Genomic DNA, 18,158 nt, shown 5'->3' with positions numbered 1-18,158 from the left:
GACACGCATGGGGTTGGTCCCCCCCGCAGAGCCCCCTGCCCTGCTCCAAGGGGCAGCCAGCCAAGTGCTGTGCTGCAACTGCAAAGGCTTCAGCCCCGAAACCCGGCACCGCCCTTCCGCCACCAGCATGGGTGTCGCAGCCTCCGGCGCCTTCCTCCCTCTTCTCCAATCCTGCTCTGCACAAACACACGGGCGAGCCCTCATCCCACCCTGCTGCGCATGGGGAGCCCAGCTGGGGAGCACAGTGCCCCTCTGTGAGCCGCCCCAACCCACCAAAAACATTTCCTGGCCTCGGTGCGGGACAGAGCCTCCCTTCAGCACGGCCAGCCCGGGGGTGACCGGCTTTCCCGGAGGCTCCCCACGGAGCCAGCCCTGGCACCGTTTCACCCTTGACAAAGGGTGACTCTCCTGGCGTTGGAGGTGCCGGGGCAGGGACAGGAGGGTCGGAGGAAGCTGTCTAGACCTTCCCGTCTGCGATGAGGTTCGGGGAGCAGCGGCACGGCGGTCGCTCCCCGCAGCACGTGGGGTGCGGGCGAGACAGGCTCTTCCCCAGCCCCGTGGGAGCAGGGGGAAACAGAGGGCCCAGACGGTCCCCAGGGCTTTTGGTCTCGACTCAGAGGCAGGGATGGAGCAATCCTGAAAAGCATCCTCCTGCAGCCCTCGGGGCTGTTTCCGCAAGAGTAGAAGGTTTTCTCCTCTGTTCCTTTGGCAGTCATTCAGTGGGCTCCAAATTCCAGCTTTCTGAGCCATTTTTTTTGGTAACAAAGTCACCCAGGAGCTTGCTGCAGCTGGCATCCTACACTGCCACTCAGCCCTGTAACACACAGCATGGAAAATAAAGGGCAGAGATGCAACAGCTAGCTGCATTCTCGAACCCTGATCATTACTGCAGCACTGAGAGGTCTCTGGCAGGATCAGGAGCATCTGGATTGGGACCAAGATCTGCACAAAACACGTGGAGAGGACACCCCTGGTCCAGACATGATGGCTGCAGCAAATACAAGGTGGAGCAAGGAGAACACCGATGGCCATTTGCCCCAAAGCCGCCCAGGCAAATGACAGATGTGGACCTCAGGAAGGCACAGCTGATCCCATCCCTGGGCTGACCAGCTGAGCCCGTCCTTGTGGCCCCAGAGAAAGCTTTGGATGACCGCACACCTCCAAGTACTGAGAAAGGAGCTCGAGCTGTGACCAAAACAAACCCCACAGGACAGAGTAATTCTCCATCGATGGAAAGAACAAAGCGATATATTTAGTCACAGTCACATTTAGCCACGGTCAAAGGGCATGTCCTTTACTCCGTCCGGTTGACATCTGACCCAAGTTCTGGCGGTTAACGCTGAAGCTGTGCTGCTCTGCAGGCTGCGAGAGGAGATGGGAGCAGGGACTCCTGGCCAGCCTCCCCAAAACAGCTGTGGGAGCGTGGCGGAGCCCCATGCACACAGCCTGCCTCTCCCCGTCACACAGGGGCAGGCATGCTTTTTGAATATCGTTTGGCCCCACCTACCCTCTCCTTCAAGTCAAGGGTCATGCTTCTTGGTAAAGATTCATTTACTGAGCACCCGTCCCACCATCACACCCCTGCTCCATCCGAAACCCAGGGCTCAAGCCTCCATCACACAGCAGAGCGAGGAGGCAGCTCACAGCCCCGTGCCCGTGCCTTCCTGCTGCTGCCTCCTGCCCAAGGCTTTTCGCCCAGCGTGTGCCAAATGGCTGCAGGGAAGAGGGGAACGGAGCATGGAGGTGTTACCTGTGAGCCATCGCTCACCAGCCCCAGACAAATGAGCACCCGCAGAGCCCCAGCAGTGCCATGCTCCCCTTTGGCCACGGCACACGCTGGTTCTGCCATGGAACAATACAGAAGCCCTCATTGCTACCACAGAGAACAAATGTCAACAGCTTGCCTGACACAGCAAGTATGCTGTAGGTGGAAGTGAAATAATTAGATCTCTGTAAGAGAGCGTTCCGAGCTTGCCAATTTTCCTTATAGACAAGGATACCATTCAGAGACTTTAAATATAATAAACCTTTTTTTCCTTCCCTCTCCTTCTGAACAAAATAACTTTCAGAGTAAAATATTAAAAATATTTGGAATAAAAAAGGTCTGTCTCCATAACCAGTGAGGGAAAGATGCAGGGCACAAGGAAACCCATGTCCTGGGGAATTTCGGAACAAAGTGTTATCAAGAGCAAAGCCAGGGCGCCCTGCATGCTCCTCTTGAAACACAGAGCTTCCTGGTGATCACAGGGAGACTGCGGATGAATTCTTTCACATCTAAATCACTCCGAGATGACCAAATATTTCCTTGAACTAATTCCCCCCAGCTGGCAGAAATATTGCTATTCCTACTGTAATTTTGGCAGAGCAAGTGAGAACCCCTTTTGGGCTAACCACGTGGTTTTGACATCGCAAAGAGCATCCTTCTCCTTGCTAGAATCACACAGAGCCCTTTGTTGCTTTTGATAAGGGCGATGATAATCCTACTGAGTTCACTGCTCCTGACTTTCCTAACCAGTGTCCCAGAGGGATGAGGAATAGTGGTGGGCAAGAAACATGGGCAGTGAGGTGGCAGCTGGACACTGAGTGCTGCTGGAAGGGTGAAGTGTGCTGTACAAGGGTCTTTGTGAGCAATGCCTGCAGGGACGAGGGGCTCATCCAGCAACCCACGCATGAGGCTGAGCAGCTCCCAGCACCACGCCTGGCTGGTGCTCTCCCTTGCTGTAGAAACCAGAAGAACACCGAGGCAATGCCTCTCTGCCCAGGCACAGGGCAAAGCGGGTGGGATCCCCCTTCTCTCACCAGGTTAATCAGTGTTTTGAGGCCACTCAGCTCACCAAGGGCATTTATCTCTGGACGGGCAGCAAAAAGCACAAAATTGTTTAAAATACAGATAGCTAAGAAGCAAATTTGCCTCTTCAGTGAGACAGTTCAGTGACCTCAAGTGCCCCAAGTTCATGGCATCACCCAAGATAGAAGATGCCTCCCAGGAGGGCAGAGCTCACCATGAGAGGTGGAGTTTGACCCTGGACAAGCCTCATGAACAGCCAGCAGTGCCAGCGCCTGGCTGCATGTCCGTGAGGACACCTCACTGAAGGAGAGGCAAAGGACTTGGCAGGTTTTCCATTCTTGCCTAGCCTCTCCCTGCAAGCATTTTTTCATTCAGCTCATCCCCAGAATTGCCTGGATCCATCGCAGAGGATGAGAGCATCGCTGCTTAACTACTCCAGTGAGGGCTGTGAAGCCAATGGAAACCAGCCCAGGCCATGAGGTCTGTGGAGTGACATCCCTCCCTCCCTCCCAGATGAAAACTTGCAGGCTATATCTGAAGGGGAAAAAAAAGAAACCAACCTCTAAAACTGCAGCCTATCACTCATTCAAGGGCATAGCTGGGCTTCAAGGCACTGCCTCCTATACACAGGTAGCTCATAAATATTCATTTAAATGCAAACGTAGTTCCTTAGCATTTCCTTTGGTAAGCCAGCCCAGTGGGGTTGTGGCTCACTGAGATTCATTTCTAAACAAAGTTTTAAAAAAGCTTTGAAAGTGAATTTGCCTACAGGCTTGTTGTCTGCCACCTTCTTTTCATAAATCTATGGCCTCATGGTTATAACCCCGGAGTGGGGTGCAGCTCACAGGACTTATTCCCAGGTACCACTTACCTGCTGGGTAAATTTTAGGCAAATTCTTGTCTGTGCCTCAGCTCTCCCTTTTAATAACCGGGATAATGACACTTGGTCTCTTTTACAAAAGCGTTCTGCAGCATATATATGACAAGGGTATGTAATCACAAGGCATTATGAGAGCTTCAGTAACCTTTTATTGCAACGTTATCCTCTACAGAGGGTGATACACAAAGGCTCCTTTTTTAGTTTGTGTCGTCGTGTTGCTACCTGTGGAAGCGCTCTTGAACTTGGCTTTGCTATGGTAATTCTCCCACTGCATAAATCATTTCTGGTGCTTGATCAGAATTGCTCCGTGGCAATCCCTGCTTCAAGAGAAGGCTCCAGCTCTACCCAGGATTTCAGAGAATTGCCAGGAGCCCAAAAGCTTTGCTCACATTCACAAGATGCAGCAGATATGTTGTCCCCACTGCTGTGCAACGAGCTGCCTGGCTTTACAGCAGTGAGGAGGGCAGGAGACAACATAGAGCTCCACAGCTTTGGGAAAGGCAGCAAAAAAACATGGACGAGAGGCAGAGATCAGCCTTCCTGCTTTGCAGGGGGCTGGCAGGGAAGGAGGATTTACCTCCAGACACCCACCTGAGTCCCAGCTGCTGAAGACACAGCTCGAGCAGCAACGTCTGCACGCATCTTCTCCTCGCCTATCCATCCCCTGCAGAAGTTACAGCGACCATTTTGCAGCCAAAACTGGCATGAATTTAAGTTTGTGTAGCTAGGGAAAAGGAGGAGGAGAAAGGCAAGGCTTGTTTCTGTAAGAGGCTGGCCAGGTATTTAACAAAGCTCCCAGTTCTGGCACTGCTTTGTGTTTCTGCATTGAGGTGCGACCCGGTCAGCACAGACACCGTGTCGTGGCAGCTGCAATGAGCACGACAGCAGAGCTGTGCTCGGGGGCTGTGCTGCTCTCAAACCCCACGCAGGGTTTGGCTCTTACAAGCTGCAAGCAACAGTCTGAGCACTTTCGGGGAGGAAGCTCGGTACAAAGCTTCAAGAGCGTGAGGCCAAGCAGGAAGGGCCAGTTTGGACTGCAAAGCTCCTGCCAAGTGAAACTGTAAAGGCACACGAACATCTCTCAGAGCACACAGGGACCAACAGCTGAAGCCCAGAGCCCTGTTCTGCCACGGCAATCCTGTGCTGGGGTCCTCTGCCTGCACCCAGCCATGGTTCTGGCTGCTCGCCCTGCAAGACATTCCTGCAGGTTGTAATCGCCTCCTCTTGTTAATAAAAATCTTAAGGAGCCCGATACAGTTATCAGCTTTTTCTGTTTGTTTTACAGAAAAAGTATTTCTACTTAAGAGAATTAAAAGCTGCAGATGCTTTACATAGCCCAGCAGTCTAGTGCATGGGATAATGAACATTTCTTTATGATACAGGATTTTCAAGAATGCCCAAGTCTCCAGTCAACATCCATATCAAAGGGGTGGCAATCCAAAAAGTCCCCGGCTAAACAGGTCAGGGCCTGCCCACAGAAAATGCAAAATGCTTTTGTAAGGGAGGTACAAAGACTAGCTACAAAGCTGGTCTATCTGCAAGCTGTACGAGTTGCATACCCACACAGCAGGCCAGCGAGAAGAAACTCTAAGCTGATTAAATTAACCATCCCCAAAATGCTCCAGCAAGGCAGGGTTACCTGCATGGTACACTGATTTTTGCTTTGATCTCCAGGAAACATCTGTTTATTCAGAAGTCCATTTGCTATAGCAACCATGGTTTGTAGAAAAGGAGCGGGGGGAAGAAAGAATTCCCTCGTGCTTCACCAGCAAAGCTGTACAGCCACTGGAGGAGTCGCGTTAAATACCTAGGGCCAGATGACAGACTGAGTAATTTCAGCAGCACCCTGCAGACCCGGTGCTGGAGCATCTCGACAGGCTCTGCAGCAGGGATGCCGCTGTGTGTAGGGACACCAGGGTGTCCTGGGAGCAGAGATCTCCTGCAGGAGTGCCAGAACTCCTCAGTCCAAACGAGGCTCTCCTCCCCGTCTCTTATCGCTCCGCTGTCTGCAAGAGGAGGCACTCGGAAGCAGCAGAGATACCCAGAAGCAGATCAAAAGGCCCTCCCTTCCTCTGAGGTCTCAGTCTTTTTGTGTTGTTTTGGAAAGAAAAAACAAAGAAACCGTAAGTCACAAGAGGGACACGGCACGCGAGGTCTGTTGTTTTTCTTTCCCATGTACTAAATGCTATCAGCACGAATTCAGCACCATTGATTCCAAGAGTTCAAAACCCAGAACTTAGTGCCATTCCTCAACTGCAAAACAGCTTTAAAAAGTTGCACATGTGTTGGGTGAGGGGGTATCTTGTGGCCTTTGTGTCTCAAAGTCCTACATCACCCTTCACAAAAAAAAAAAAAAAAAAGACAAAAATGTGGCCTAGCCACAAGGGCAAAACCAGACTTTTTTTTTTTTTTAAATAGCTCAAGATTCTCAGCTTTCATTTGGTGCCCCTATTTCCAGCAGCTGGGATTTATGCAAAAGAACATCAAATGCCACAGGGCTTATAATAAAAATAAAAGAAAAATCATGAGAGCTCCCAACACTGCAGTTTTGCAAACCTCTCTGGGCTGTTTTTAACCAGCACAAGGCTGCTTAGCCTCTGCCACAAGCAAAGAACAGAAGATGGGGGAGGAATGGAACGAGACAGCAACCCCTGGCTGAGGGCACCGCATCTCTGCAAAGGATTTATATGCAAAGGAATTTCATGCTGGATGCTGTCACATCATGAACTGTATTCCTGAGGATTCACTGGGATCCTCCAAGTCCAGCCCATGCTTAGTAGTAGGCTTTGCTATGTTGTGGGTGATAAGTGCCAGAGCAATTTGCTGCTTTCATTTCAGTGCTATGTACCTAAAGATGCTCCAGGACACACTACTTCCCTTTGCACATAAGACTTTTGCTACATTAATATTGCACGTCCCCTTCTGGCTCCCCACGGGCAGCGGTGGCCACCTCCAAAGGCCAGGTGTCCTCACACGTTTTCCCTGTTAGTTCAAGAGCCAGGGAACAGCCAACAGACTGATTTAGCAAGAGCCCCTCTCAGTACCGTCAGCTGAGAGCCCTTGTGGCACAGACCAAGCCATAAATTATTCAGAGCCCAAGTGCTCCTCCTGCCATCCGGGAGGCAGGGCACGTCTGCTCCCCTCGCGTGGCTGTGCGATGGCTCCTGCCCCTTCCTCGCTTTGAACATCGCTTTTCCACGCCAGGCAGCGAGCACAAGCAAACCTGAAAGCACGGCCCTGCTCGAGAAGCGTGCCCCCAGCCTGAGCCACAGGTCCACGAACCCACCTTGCAAATAGTCCATTTGCAAATGGTGCAGGAAAGCACCGGCCAAAATGACAGCACAGGCAGAAATTGTGATGGGATGGGGCAGGCTAGACAAAGAAAGGCAGAATTTATGTCCCTGCAACGCCAGTGACCAAGAAGCAGAAGTCTTTGAGGTTTGGGAAAACCTGGTAGTGACTAGAAGCCTTCCAGCAGGATAACAGCCTGGCTTATTTACTTCCCTCAGAGCCAGCAAAACACTAGAGCATTAATAAGAACAGCCTGAGCACTGAAATGCAAATGCCACTCAAACAATTAAATAAAGAGGACGATCCTCTCCCCAAAACAATGGACGGGGCTGTAATGCCTGCCCTCACGGGACAGCCTCATACAGGAGGCTCTTGTTCCATTAGCTTCAAAGAGGCAGTTTAATTTTAGTAGGTCGGCGAGCATATGACATTACAAAGCACTTCTCAGACAAAAGCGGAGCAGAGAAGATCTGCAATCCATTTTCCCTTCAGGAAGGAAGGCAAAGCTTCCTATTGCGGGGAGGAGGTGGAAGGGAAAGGGGAGGGGGCTGACATTTCAGCAAGGTCAGCGTGCAAAATTTGGGCAGACCAGGAGGGAACAGGGAGGGAAGAAGCAGTAGAGCAGAGTGGAACATAAGGCAGCCTCATCTCTCACCCAGGCTCAGTATATATTTGCCTTTTTAATTTTGCCAGGATTTATTTTGCTGCAGTTGCAATCTGTCCAAATCCTGAGTCCCCTCCTATGAAAGATGTTTGCCTTCCACTTCCTTAGAACAGCACATATTTACTTTTGTGCTTTAACATGCCCACGTCTCAGCATCACGATTAGCAGCCATCCAAGTACCAAATCTCCCACCAACTTGCAACCCTTCTCCCTTGCAGCATAAAAACGCACAGAAAGAAGCTCCAAGCGCTGCAGCCCATCTGAATGGGATGTCACAGAGAAGCTGTGGGCCTCATCAGTGCTTTTTTTTTTTTGAAGAAGGGACACTGATATATAATGGCATTGCAAAAAGTGCCTGCTGAATAAGCACACCTCTGGCTCACATACAGGGAGTTACCCCAGGGAGTCAGCAAATGCAGTTTAAGGGGGATGTGCCCTTAAACTCTCCAGCAACCTGCACCTGTCCCATAGCAGCACACAGAAAAGCACCTTTCACACCAACCTTCTCCTGGTGCTGAGGAATTAACAGAAAATGATGGGGTGAAAAAAAGCATACCTGCTGGGCTTGGGGAAACAGCAGGAACAGCCCAGAATGACTAGCCCTTGCACTAGCCCGCGGGGTTGCATTTTGTGTCCCCAAACCTCCACAGCCAGGGGAACTGAGCTGTGACTGTCCATTGTGCATTACAGTTGCTGAACTGAATAAGGCGTGAAAAAAAGGCGTAAAACCGAGTGTCTGAGTGGGGAAGAAAGGCTCTCATCGGTGCTGCCTTTTCTACCCTCACAATGTCCAAAAGGAGAAAAATTGAACAGCTCTGGTTTTCAACTCACAGTGAAGATCTCTTGAACTTCCCTGGGCTATTTATAACCAGCTCGAGTTAGAACATAGTTTGCCTATCAAAGAAAGCGGGGAAAATCCAGGCCCTGTTCAAGCAGCGAGCAGAGCACGGCCTGTGAGTCATTTCTAGCTCACACCGAGGCTTCGAGCTGCTCCAGAGGTTCTGCTTCACTGTGCATTAGCCATTTCCTCCCTGCCAAGTGAGAAGCGTGCAGCCGTACAGGTCACACACCGTGAGTCTCTTACCCAGAGCTTGCCGTCCCAGTAAAATGCTCCCAGCAGCTTGACGATGTGCCGGTGATCGCAGGTTGCCAGTATTTCGATCTCCACCATGTAATCCTCCAGTTCATCTTCACTCTTTGTTTCAATGACTTTGGCAGCCGCTAAGGCACCGGTTTCCTTATTCTTAGCCTGCAAGACAAAACCCGTATGAGTACAGAGGTGAGGAGAGCCAGAACACGCAGTACTTGCACAGTTCCTGCTCGGCTGATGCATGCCCAGCACCATCCACAAGACAAGTGCAGGAAGCTTGCAGTTGCCTCGCTGCTCCCTCAGCCTGCCCAAAGCTTTGGAAGGAGGATGAATGCTGTGCAGGGGCCAAAGCATCCTCCCTTCAGTCTCTAATACCCACATCGTTTCCCATCATGGAGAGAAAGATGCTTTTGGACAAGGAGGTTTTTTTCCTAGTTTTCCTATTGTTTGTAGTATAAGAAGAGATGGAAGCAAGAAAATCTCAGAATCTAGAGGCCCTCTGATAATGCTGTAGGCAGTATCTCCAAAATCCAACCAAATTCAGATGTGAACCATACAGATGTGAACTGTCAACAGCCCTGAGCATCCCTACACTCCTTTCCTCACCAGGACTTTTCTGCAATGTGTGATGGAAACGTAGGGATGTCCTCCTTGGCAGGGAAAGCAACAAGAAGGGTGCATTTTCCAGGCCTGGCCAACATTTCTGCTGTTGCATTTCAGCAAATGGCTCAGACCACAGTAAGAAAAATGCTCCACATGTCCTCCTGGTTGCCCCCTCCATTTCACATAACCCCTTTAACCTGCTTATTGCAACCTGCTTCACCAAATAGCTAGAAACCTGCCCAAACCTCTTCTGCTGCTTGGGAAACCTTTGCTGACTTTCTCTCCCCTTTCCTTACAACAACTCCGTTAGTGACATTGGGTCGGTGACTCTGACCTCGCCCCAGGTTGCCTGCAGCTCCGCCTGCAGATGCCAAGCACAGAAGGTGGCTGCTATTGCTGGAGGCACCACACGCTGCTGCTGCTCAGGGGCTCTCCACCCAGCGTTGCCCACAACCCTCCCCAAAGCTGTCAGGGCAAATTTGCATTTTTCAATTGGAAATTTGCACAACTTCTGCCAAAAAAATGGAAGTCCACAGCCAAGTGAAAAAGATAGTTTGCAAGAGTCAAAGGGCTCCGCTATCAGCCGTGTCACTGCGAGACAGCAGACATTGACTCAGGAGCTCAGCACCGTTCCCTGAAGTGCACTGAATCAGCAGGTTGAGAAATCCCCATTAGCTCCCTCACCCCGCTCCTCCACCCACACAGAAGAGCCCCCAGGGCAGGATTTCAGTTCCTTGCCCGTTTTCCATTCATCGTGTCCCCTCCGGGCTGCAGAGCCCCAGCTGGGATCACGACTGCTTCCTGGGGGAGGAAGCCCTGGCAGGGATGCTCGCGCTGTAGGAACAGTTGGGACCTTTCTGACTGCTTTGCAGTTTACGTATCTGTGTTTGGAAAACCTAGGCGGGAGCTTACAGTAGGATTAATTCCTAGTGTAAACACCCCGAGCCCCGCTGAGCAGTTTTACAAGGCTTAGGTGAGAGCGGGGCTGTGTACTGCCAAACAGGCTGGGGAGGGCAGGAGGGAAGGAGGGAAAAGCCATATAACGGAGGGAGGGAGGGAAAACAGGGGAGCCCTGCCTCTCTGCTGGGTTTTGAAGGCTTGCTGAATTCACACTGGTTGGCACGCACAGCTGGATCTTTACGACAGGGGACAAACCCATTTCCACCTGGGCTTGCTGCTCAAATGCAAGACAGCAGCTCAAGCTGGTTTCAGAAGAAAATAGTTGATTTGTGTGCTGTTTTTTTTTTTTTTTTTTTCCTTTGCTCAAGTTTGTGCCTTAATAAGTTGCCACCAGCAACCTTGAGGAGGGCAGGCAGGCTGGGGCGAGGTGTAAGGGGAGAAGTGGAGTTCTGGGGAAAGCACAGCACTTCCCAAGCACCATAAGAAGTGCCCCACCGTGTTTGCTATACACTTAGGGCCTTGGGAGAGATCCAAGGAGGGGAAGTAAATATTGTGAGAGAAGGTGGGGCTTCCCTCTGAGGTCAGCTATCACACACACAGGGTCTGAGCCAGCTCAGCCCTGCCAGGACTCTGGGGCCCTGAAGGCGCCTGAAGAACTTTGGGGCTGAGAGCCTGGAGCATGCAGGGTGTTCACCCCCATGGGACACGCAGTCCCTGTGGTCTGTGCATCCACCTAACCCACAGCCCCTGTTGGCACAGGGCAGGCAGGCTGCCACCCCGCGGGGCCACCGCTGGTGCCACCAGGAGCGGGTGCAGAGCTGCTCCACGCACATGGCAGGGCTCGTTCTGCAAAGAAGGTGAAGAAGAACTGTATTGTGAAGGTCTCCTGCCCAAACATAGGTCTCCTCTCCTGTGCTGTGTGTTTCAGAGGCTCTGAACAAAGACCTGGAGGATGCAGCTTTGCACACGGGGCTGCAAGCTGTGGGCAGGGGAGCCACTGTGACCCACGTGCTTGGCGGTGGCAGTCTGATCTTACCCATCGCTACCCCTGCGAATAACGGCCCAGCAACCTGCGGATATCACTTCCTTTCTAGATATGAGCCCCTAGCACACTGCCTCACATCCAGCTCAAACACACCTCAGGTGAAATCAAGCTACCAGCAGTCAGGCGGCTTGGTCACGCTGGCAGAAGTGAGACCATCATCTCTGAGGAGAAACCAGCTCAGGACATCACACACTCTAAACACCAGACCATGAGCCTTTGAAATAGCGACAGCAAATTCAAGCGGGTGGGGATGCGAGGAGGCAGCACGGGCAGGAGCCCTCCCTGTGCCCCCTGGCCTTGCAGTAATGTCTCTGCTACAAGCGAGTGCTCTCACGTGCCGTGGGAGCACAATTCCCAGGAGGAACCGAAATGCCTCACGGCCCCGTATGAGAGCAGCAGCTGAAGCAGGAAGGTGACCTGAGACCGAGAGCTGAGCTGCAGATCTTTGAAAACACATCTCCTCCAGCATGACCCCTTAGAGCACAGACGGGAGACTGGTTCCCACACAGCTGCCACCGAGGGGACCAAGACTCCACGAGGAGGCACCTCTGACCCCTGCTGAGCTGCCCACGATCCCACTGAGCCCAAACCCAGCCTTCCTGTCATAGGAGCCCCCCAGCACACCGAGGGACAGCTGTCCCCCCCGAAAGGCAGACGGCTGTGTCACAGCCCCTCACAGCAGCCAGCCAGCCCCCGAAGCTGGGCGAGCCAGCCAGATTCATACAGGCAGCGTCAGGTTTTGGCTAAGCCTGCCCTGCGGTCTCTGGAACTCACATCTGGCAATTTCCTCCAGCTTCTCTGCTGGTATTTTCCTGCATACGACGTATTACAACAGAGTTATTCTTCCAGGAAGGTTTGTTTGGATGCTAAATAGGCCAAATGCTTACAGTGCCATCCCCACAAGCCAGTTTCAGACATCTGAGGCATGGGATGATGCTTCAGGGCTTAAAGGCCTTTTCTGATTTCTGCTTGTCCTTGTGCAATAGGACAGAATCTGTCCTGAGACATCAGCACAACGCAAAATACATCCTGCTCCAACCCCAAAAAGCCTAGCCAGCAATTTTGCAGGGGTAACCTGCATCTCCAGGTCTGTAAGCTGCCGGCCTGGAGCGAGGGGACACAGTGCCAGGCTCAGGAAAGGCAGCACCCAGTGCTCGCTCTCCAAGAGCTGCAGGATGGAAGAAAAGAGTTGTCTCTCTACAGCTTCACCTCTATGTTAAGCTTCAGCAAGGGTCAAGCCCCCATTTTGAAGTGATGGAAATGATGACTTCTCTCATGGTGTTTCCAAGACCATCAGATTTTCTGGTGAAATATGTGGATGGAAGACCAAGATCCCAAGAACAGAACCTGTTTGATGCTAATGTGTGACCTATGGCTGGTCAGTCAAAAAAAAACAAAACAAAAATCCCTAAATCAAACAAACAACAACAAAAAACAAGCATCCGCTTCTGACATTTAATTCCTCTGCTGGGCATTTTAATGCCATGGGTAATTTGTCCCTGGAGCGCTAATTAGTATAAAAATAGAGCAGACAGCTACCAGCATATTGCCCAGGAGGTGCTGCTGAACCATAGCTGGGTTCACTGCAGTCTCAGCATTTAAAACCCCATTAAAATGCTCTTGGGGCCAGTGGCAGCCTTTGTGCAAACCAACGTGCTGCGCAGAGGTAGGCTGACAGGTCTGTGCAGAGGCAGGGACATGCATTTCACAAGAGAGCACACATCAAATAAAAGTTATCCAATAAACCACTTCCAGAAAGCCACGCCAGGAGCCAAGGTTCAGGATACAAAGCAAGAGGAAGAAAGGATCTTGCTGAAGCCCTTCAGAGAAAGGTGGGTGCTGGGAATGCTGCTGCCAGGCAATAGCGGGCAGGGAACAAGCAGGATCACTCCTCGAAGGCAGAGGTGCTGCTTACCTCATGGGTTTAATGGGTAAGAGGTGACAGTTCAGGTGACCGACAAAGCTGTTTGGCCTTTGCCTGTGACTCACCCTCTGAGCTATTGTGAAATCCAGGCTATTTTAAGCCTTTCCAGAACGCATTACCGGCAGGCAGGGTTGTTGTGTCCTTCCTCAGACAGTCCTGCTGCCAAGGCACAGCACGCTGCCCTGGGAGCTGCAAGAAAACCCCACGCGAGCCCTCCTTCACCAGTGACAGAAGGGAGCAGTCCCACGGGAATTTTGTCTGGGCTCGCTTGCCAGTGTGGCTGGCGGCCCGGGGTCTTCCAAGGCTCCCTTCCCTCCACATGCTGGGAGTGCTGATGTTTCAGATCTCACCGAGTTGCAGAAGCAAGAGGGAAAAGCCCCATGGTCACCATGGCTTTGGGGGCTGATAGTCCTGGCTTGATTTTCCATGCAGCGTATTCCCACTGCGAGTCTTTGTATGCAAGTAACTGCTCCTTTAGATATTTCTCAGGGATAACATAATGATTAATTGCCTTCCAATGAACTTTGCCTGAGCTGTCTGCATCAATAAGCACAGGACAGACAGGCTCTAGTCAGTGTTCCTATTATTGTCAAATAATCAATGGGAGCTGAAATTAATTCCATGTCTGACGAGCCCCATAGAGCCACTTCAGTTTGTCACAATAACTCTATTTTTTTATTTTTTTTTCTTTTGGAAATGCTGAATTCACCCCTGGCACCAGCCAGCAGAGATGAGCGGGTGCAGCAGCGTGGTTGGAGCAGTGGGGCACCCGAGGGTGCTGTGCCCTCCAGCCTGGGCACTTGTGGGAGGCAGAGAAGACCCCAAGCTCACATCAGCCCAGGGAGGGAGGGAGGCAGCACGTCCTGCTGCAGGTGGTGCTGAGCGACCCCAGCCAGACCCAGCCGGGCTCCAGCATGGGCATCCCAGGAGCTCAGCTCTTTACGTTTTGAGCTCACAAGTTATGACTTCAGGTGCAAAACACGTGCTTGGGGGAATAACTCTGAGCCTCATCCCATGATGTGGGAGGGTGCCAGTAGGCTCCTTATCTGCCAGAGGGACAAACGCAGCATGCATGCAACAAGCCCTTCTGCCCCACCTGCACATCGCACCCCCAAGCTCTATTTGCTGAGCACCCCTGGTAAATAAGCACCCACGCTGAGGTTTGTCTGCAGGCATTTGGCCGGGTTTGGCCCTGACCTTGTGAGCTGCACCAGCACTGCCACCCTGGCAGCTGTGGCAATACTTTTGCAAGAGTTCGGGGGAAGTGGAAGTGGCTTGCAAAATACACAGAAAGGCGTTAGTAAAAATGCAGAAACACCTTCCTCTGGTTTGACGTGCTAGGGGTAATGGAAAGAAACACTGCCAGCGAGTTTGAGCAATGACCAAGGGCTTCTTTTCTACAGGGGCATGCAAAAAAGGTGTGACCAGAGCATGGCACGTACTGCCCTTTTTGCCTTAAAGGCTTGGCAGGAGGCAGGGAGAGCCAACAAGCCCAAGCAGCAGTAAAGGAGCAGAGAAGCTCCATGCAGTGCTGTGAACCTTGCACCCGAGCACAGCAGCAGAGGCCAGAGGAATGTCAGGGAGCTTCTTTGCAGATACACCACACCATAACCCACCTATGGAAACCAGCTGGTTTCTCAGGCCCAGCACAAGCAAGAAATGAACAGAAACCCATGCAATGTTTGAAGAGATGGAAGAGGGGAACGATCTACCTGGATCTAACAACTTCAGCCCACATAGACCCCAAGGCTGGAAGCACAAAGCAACCCTCAAACCACCTGGAAAGGCACAGAGCCTCAAGTCAGGTATGCCTGCCTTGATCTTCACTCAGTTAACACCACAACATTGGGGAAAAAAAATAAGAACAGGAAAAAAAAAAAAAAAAAAGCCATGAAACCACTTCTGAGTTTCCTGGCAACTTTCTGCAACAAGTTGAGCACATGGAGTGCTAAGGGCCTGGCCGTGGGCTGAATGGCTGCGTGCCTGCATGGCCTGGAACAGGGACACACAACCCCCAGCCTGCGGGGTAGTGTGGGGTCAGAGCTCCCCGTGGCCAAGCACTGAGAGTGGGCTTGAGATAAGATGCATTAGAAAAGCCCCAGATTTACAGACAGCAGCACCCCAAGGAGAAGAAAAAGAACATCTCCCCCCCCTCACATGCCTCCAGAGAAACTGGGCAAAGGGAAAAAATAAAAAATAAAAAAAAAATGAATCAAGAGGCATGTTGGGCAGGGGTTTTTCTAAGGGACAACAATTGCCATGTGCTTGGGAGTGAAAGGCTCAAAGGCTTCTCTGAGCTTTCTCTTCCACGCAGCTGCCCACAGCATTGCCAAGCTGCGGGCCATGACACAGAAGTCATTGTCAAAATATTTAGGCCATGCAGAGGGATCCCTCTCCCCCTGCACACAGAGCAAGCAGCAGCTCCACAGAACTCAAGACAAGCCTCTCTTGGACTCTTGCAGGGACAGAGCAGCACACGTTTCAGTGAGTTTTAAGTGACCATTAAGTTCAATCCAGTTTAAAGTTCACCCTGGTTTAATATTGTTGCATCACAGCTCTACAAGTAAAGGAGTGGTGTCTTCCCATTCCTCTTTTCCTAAGACGTTTTAAGGGGGGAAGGAACCCATCAGCTAGGTCATGAAATCATCTTACTTTTTGCCCTGTTTCTGGACACAGTTGCAATCAACTTAAACCTTTTTCTTTTCTTTTTTTTTTTTTTTTTTTTTTTTTTTTTTTTTTAAAAAAAGCAAACCAGCAGATTAGCATCCCTCCACAACACCCTTTCCAGGAACTGCATGTTAAAACCCCCATGAATCAGCCTGCCAGAAGCTGAGCCCAAGTCACTCGAGAACCAGCCGAGCGTGGTGCAACCTCAGCTGGTGAGCAAAGGTCTGTGAGCAGAGGAGACGTCCTGCAACTTCTCCTGGGCCCACGTTGTGGAAGCCAAGCTTACGAGGCAGCTGCACGACACCTCAACAATTAGCTCTTTATTACCCAAATTTCAAAACGGAGCATTTATAGTCTGTAGCAGGGAGAGCATTAAGCACTAATGCCGCCATAAAAGATCAGATAACCCAAACGTGGCTTTCTGAGCTGCATCTGGAGAAGAAAGGAGAACCGCATGAGAGGTGTGCTTATGAATTGCTGTGGCACGGGGCTGAGCGTTATCTATCTTGGCGCCTGTTTCGAACAGAGAGCTGTTTGAAGGCAAATTCAAATGAAGTTTTCCACTGCACTGGGGGCAGCGTGGCAGCCCGCGCTCCCATCCTGTCCCCACCCTGCGAGAAGAAAGCGCTATCAGGGAGCCAGTGTCCCCATCAGCACACGCTGGAAAACCAAGATAGCGTTTCACAAGAGGCACGAGCACAGCAAAACAATCCCACGGTTAGAAACATGGCCAGCCTCCTTCCAGCAGAGCCACGCTTTTGTAAGTCCGAGCCCTTTCCCTGCCAGCCCAGAAGAGCCTGGACACATCCATCTATTCCTGCTGACACCAGTGCATCTGCCTGCAGCAGTAAATCCCCCATCCCTGCCCCCAGTGGGTTGTGCAGGAGCTGCTCAAAGTGCTTGGGCTGAAGCCCATGGCTGCAGCTGGAGCATCCTTGTGGCCCCAAGCTCAGCCCTGTGCCAGAAGCCAGCTCACGGCACTGCTGCCACCATCCTCCCTCCCCGCACGCACCCACAGACATCGCCTTCAGACCAACACAGGCACAGCTAAGTATTTTATGAGATGTGTCTTAGGTGTTTCTGCAGCAAAAGGTAACTCTGTGTTTTTAAGGCTGTTTGGAAAGGGCCTGAGTTAGGAAATTGTATTTTTATAGGCTCACAAACGTTGGGGTACTGCAGACTTCACAGGTTAGCACACACTGCTTGCAGCTCCCTGTCACCAGCCTAATGAGTAATGTAATATCATTGATTTAATGAACTTTGGACAGGGCGGGTAACTAATTCTATCTGGCATGCAGTGCGTTGCTATCTATGGGCTGCTATTGCTTCCTTATCACAGCCACTGGAGGTACCAAAACCAAGAGATTAATAGAGTGAAAGCAAGGAAGAAAGTCTCTCCCCACCCCCTTCCTACTTTTCAGCTTCGTTACCCTCTGCAAGAAGTTTCACCATTTCCTCATACCATCAAGTCCCTCTTTTGCAGAAGAAGAAAGTCTTTATATAGAAATAGGGAAATCCCACTGGCTGCAGGTTGGTTTCTTAAGGTCTGCCATATGCATTTCAGGCTCTACTGCAGGCTCGATTATTTTTAATTAACAAACATTTAAATCAAGCCTGTCCTACTTCTCTAGATGCTATGTCAAACCAGTTCAAGTTTGCTCAGCTGAGTGCATGGGGAGCCCGAGGAACAGCTCCCCGGGTGTTTTGCAGGCACTAACACCAGCAAAACCACTGCACAGCAGAGCTTTTCTTCCTCTTACTCAAGCCTGGCATCATAAAAACGAGACCTACTAAAACAAACACACTTTTTCTTCTATGAAAATCAAAATTGCTCCCCCGTCAGAACTTTCTGGTTGGGTTTCAGAGCGTTCTCTGTACAAATCCCATCCTCTGCCCCGCGCAGGGACCACGGCCGCTTACAAGCGAGCACAGCATGCAGGAGGCAGGGCAGGATGCAAGCACAGGCGGATTATATCACGGATTATATCATATCCCCGTGCTTCCGTGTGTGGAAAGGGGGCGGAAGGCAGGCAGGAACTCCATTCAAACATCCTGAAACTCTCACAGCCATACAAACACCCTGACTTGCTGTGAATGATTGCTTTGGTGTGAAGAGCAAATTGACTTAAGTAACTTCAAGGGATTTATTAAAAGATTTCATGGCACCTCGGCTGCCTGTGTTTTCCTTGTGCGCAAGCGTTGTTCGTTTGGGGCTTTTTTGGCAGCTGAGCAGTAAGGCAAGCCCGGTCTTTCACGTCACCATCCTTTGTGCATCCTATATCACCACCTAAGGTAGTGCTGCACAT

The 18,158-nt window shown here is 51.2% G+C and overlaps 1 protein-coding gene and 1 long non-coding RNA gene across 2 annotated transcripts in view; both read right to left on the bottom strand.

The window, feature by feature from the left end:
- The window catches only part of STK10 (serine/threonine kinase 10), a 47,766-nt gene that overhangs the window by 27,052 nt on the left and 2,556 nt on the right, over nucleotides 1-18,158 (bottom strand). Inside the window, exon 2 of the mRNA XM_035338346.1 lies at nucleotides 8,708-8,872. Coding sequence (XP_035194237.1) covers nucleotides 8,708-8,872 — 165 coding nt within the window. The remainder of the gene's footprint in view (nucleotides 1-8,707; nucleotides 8,873-18,158) is intronic.
- On the bottom strand, nucleotides 4,924-8,314 carry LOC118173614. Its single transcript, XR_004754309.1, has 2 exons — nucleotides 8,180-8,314; nucleotides 4,924-5,753 (listed from the first exon to the last, which is right to left on the bottom strand). It is a non-coding gene; the product is annotated as an uncharacterized LOC118173614 (long non-coding RNA).

This window comes from Oxyura jamaicensis, chromosome 13 (assembly GCF_011077185.1).
Source record: "Oxyura jamaicensis isolate SHBP4307 breed ruddy duck chromosome 13, BPBGC_Ojam_1.0, whole genome shotgun sequence".
NCBI lineage: Eukaryota > Metazoa > Chordata > Aves > Anseriformes > Anatidae > Oxyura > Oxyura jamaicensis.
The sequence above is the reverse complement of the archived record's forward strand: the minus strand, read 5'-3'. Positions and strand labels throughout refer to the sequence as shown.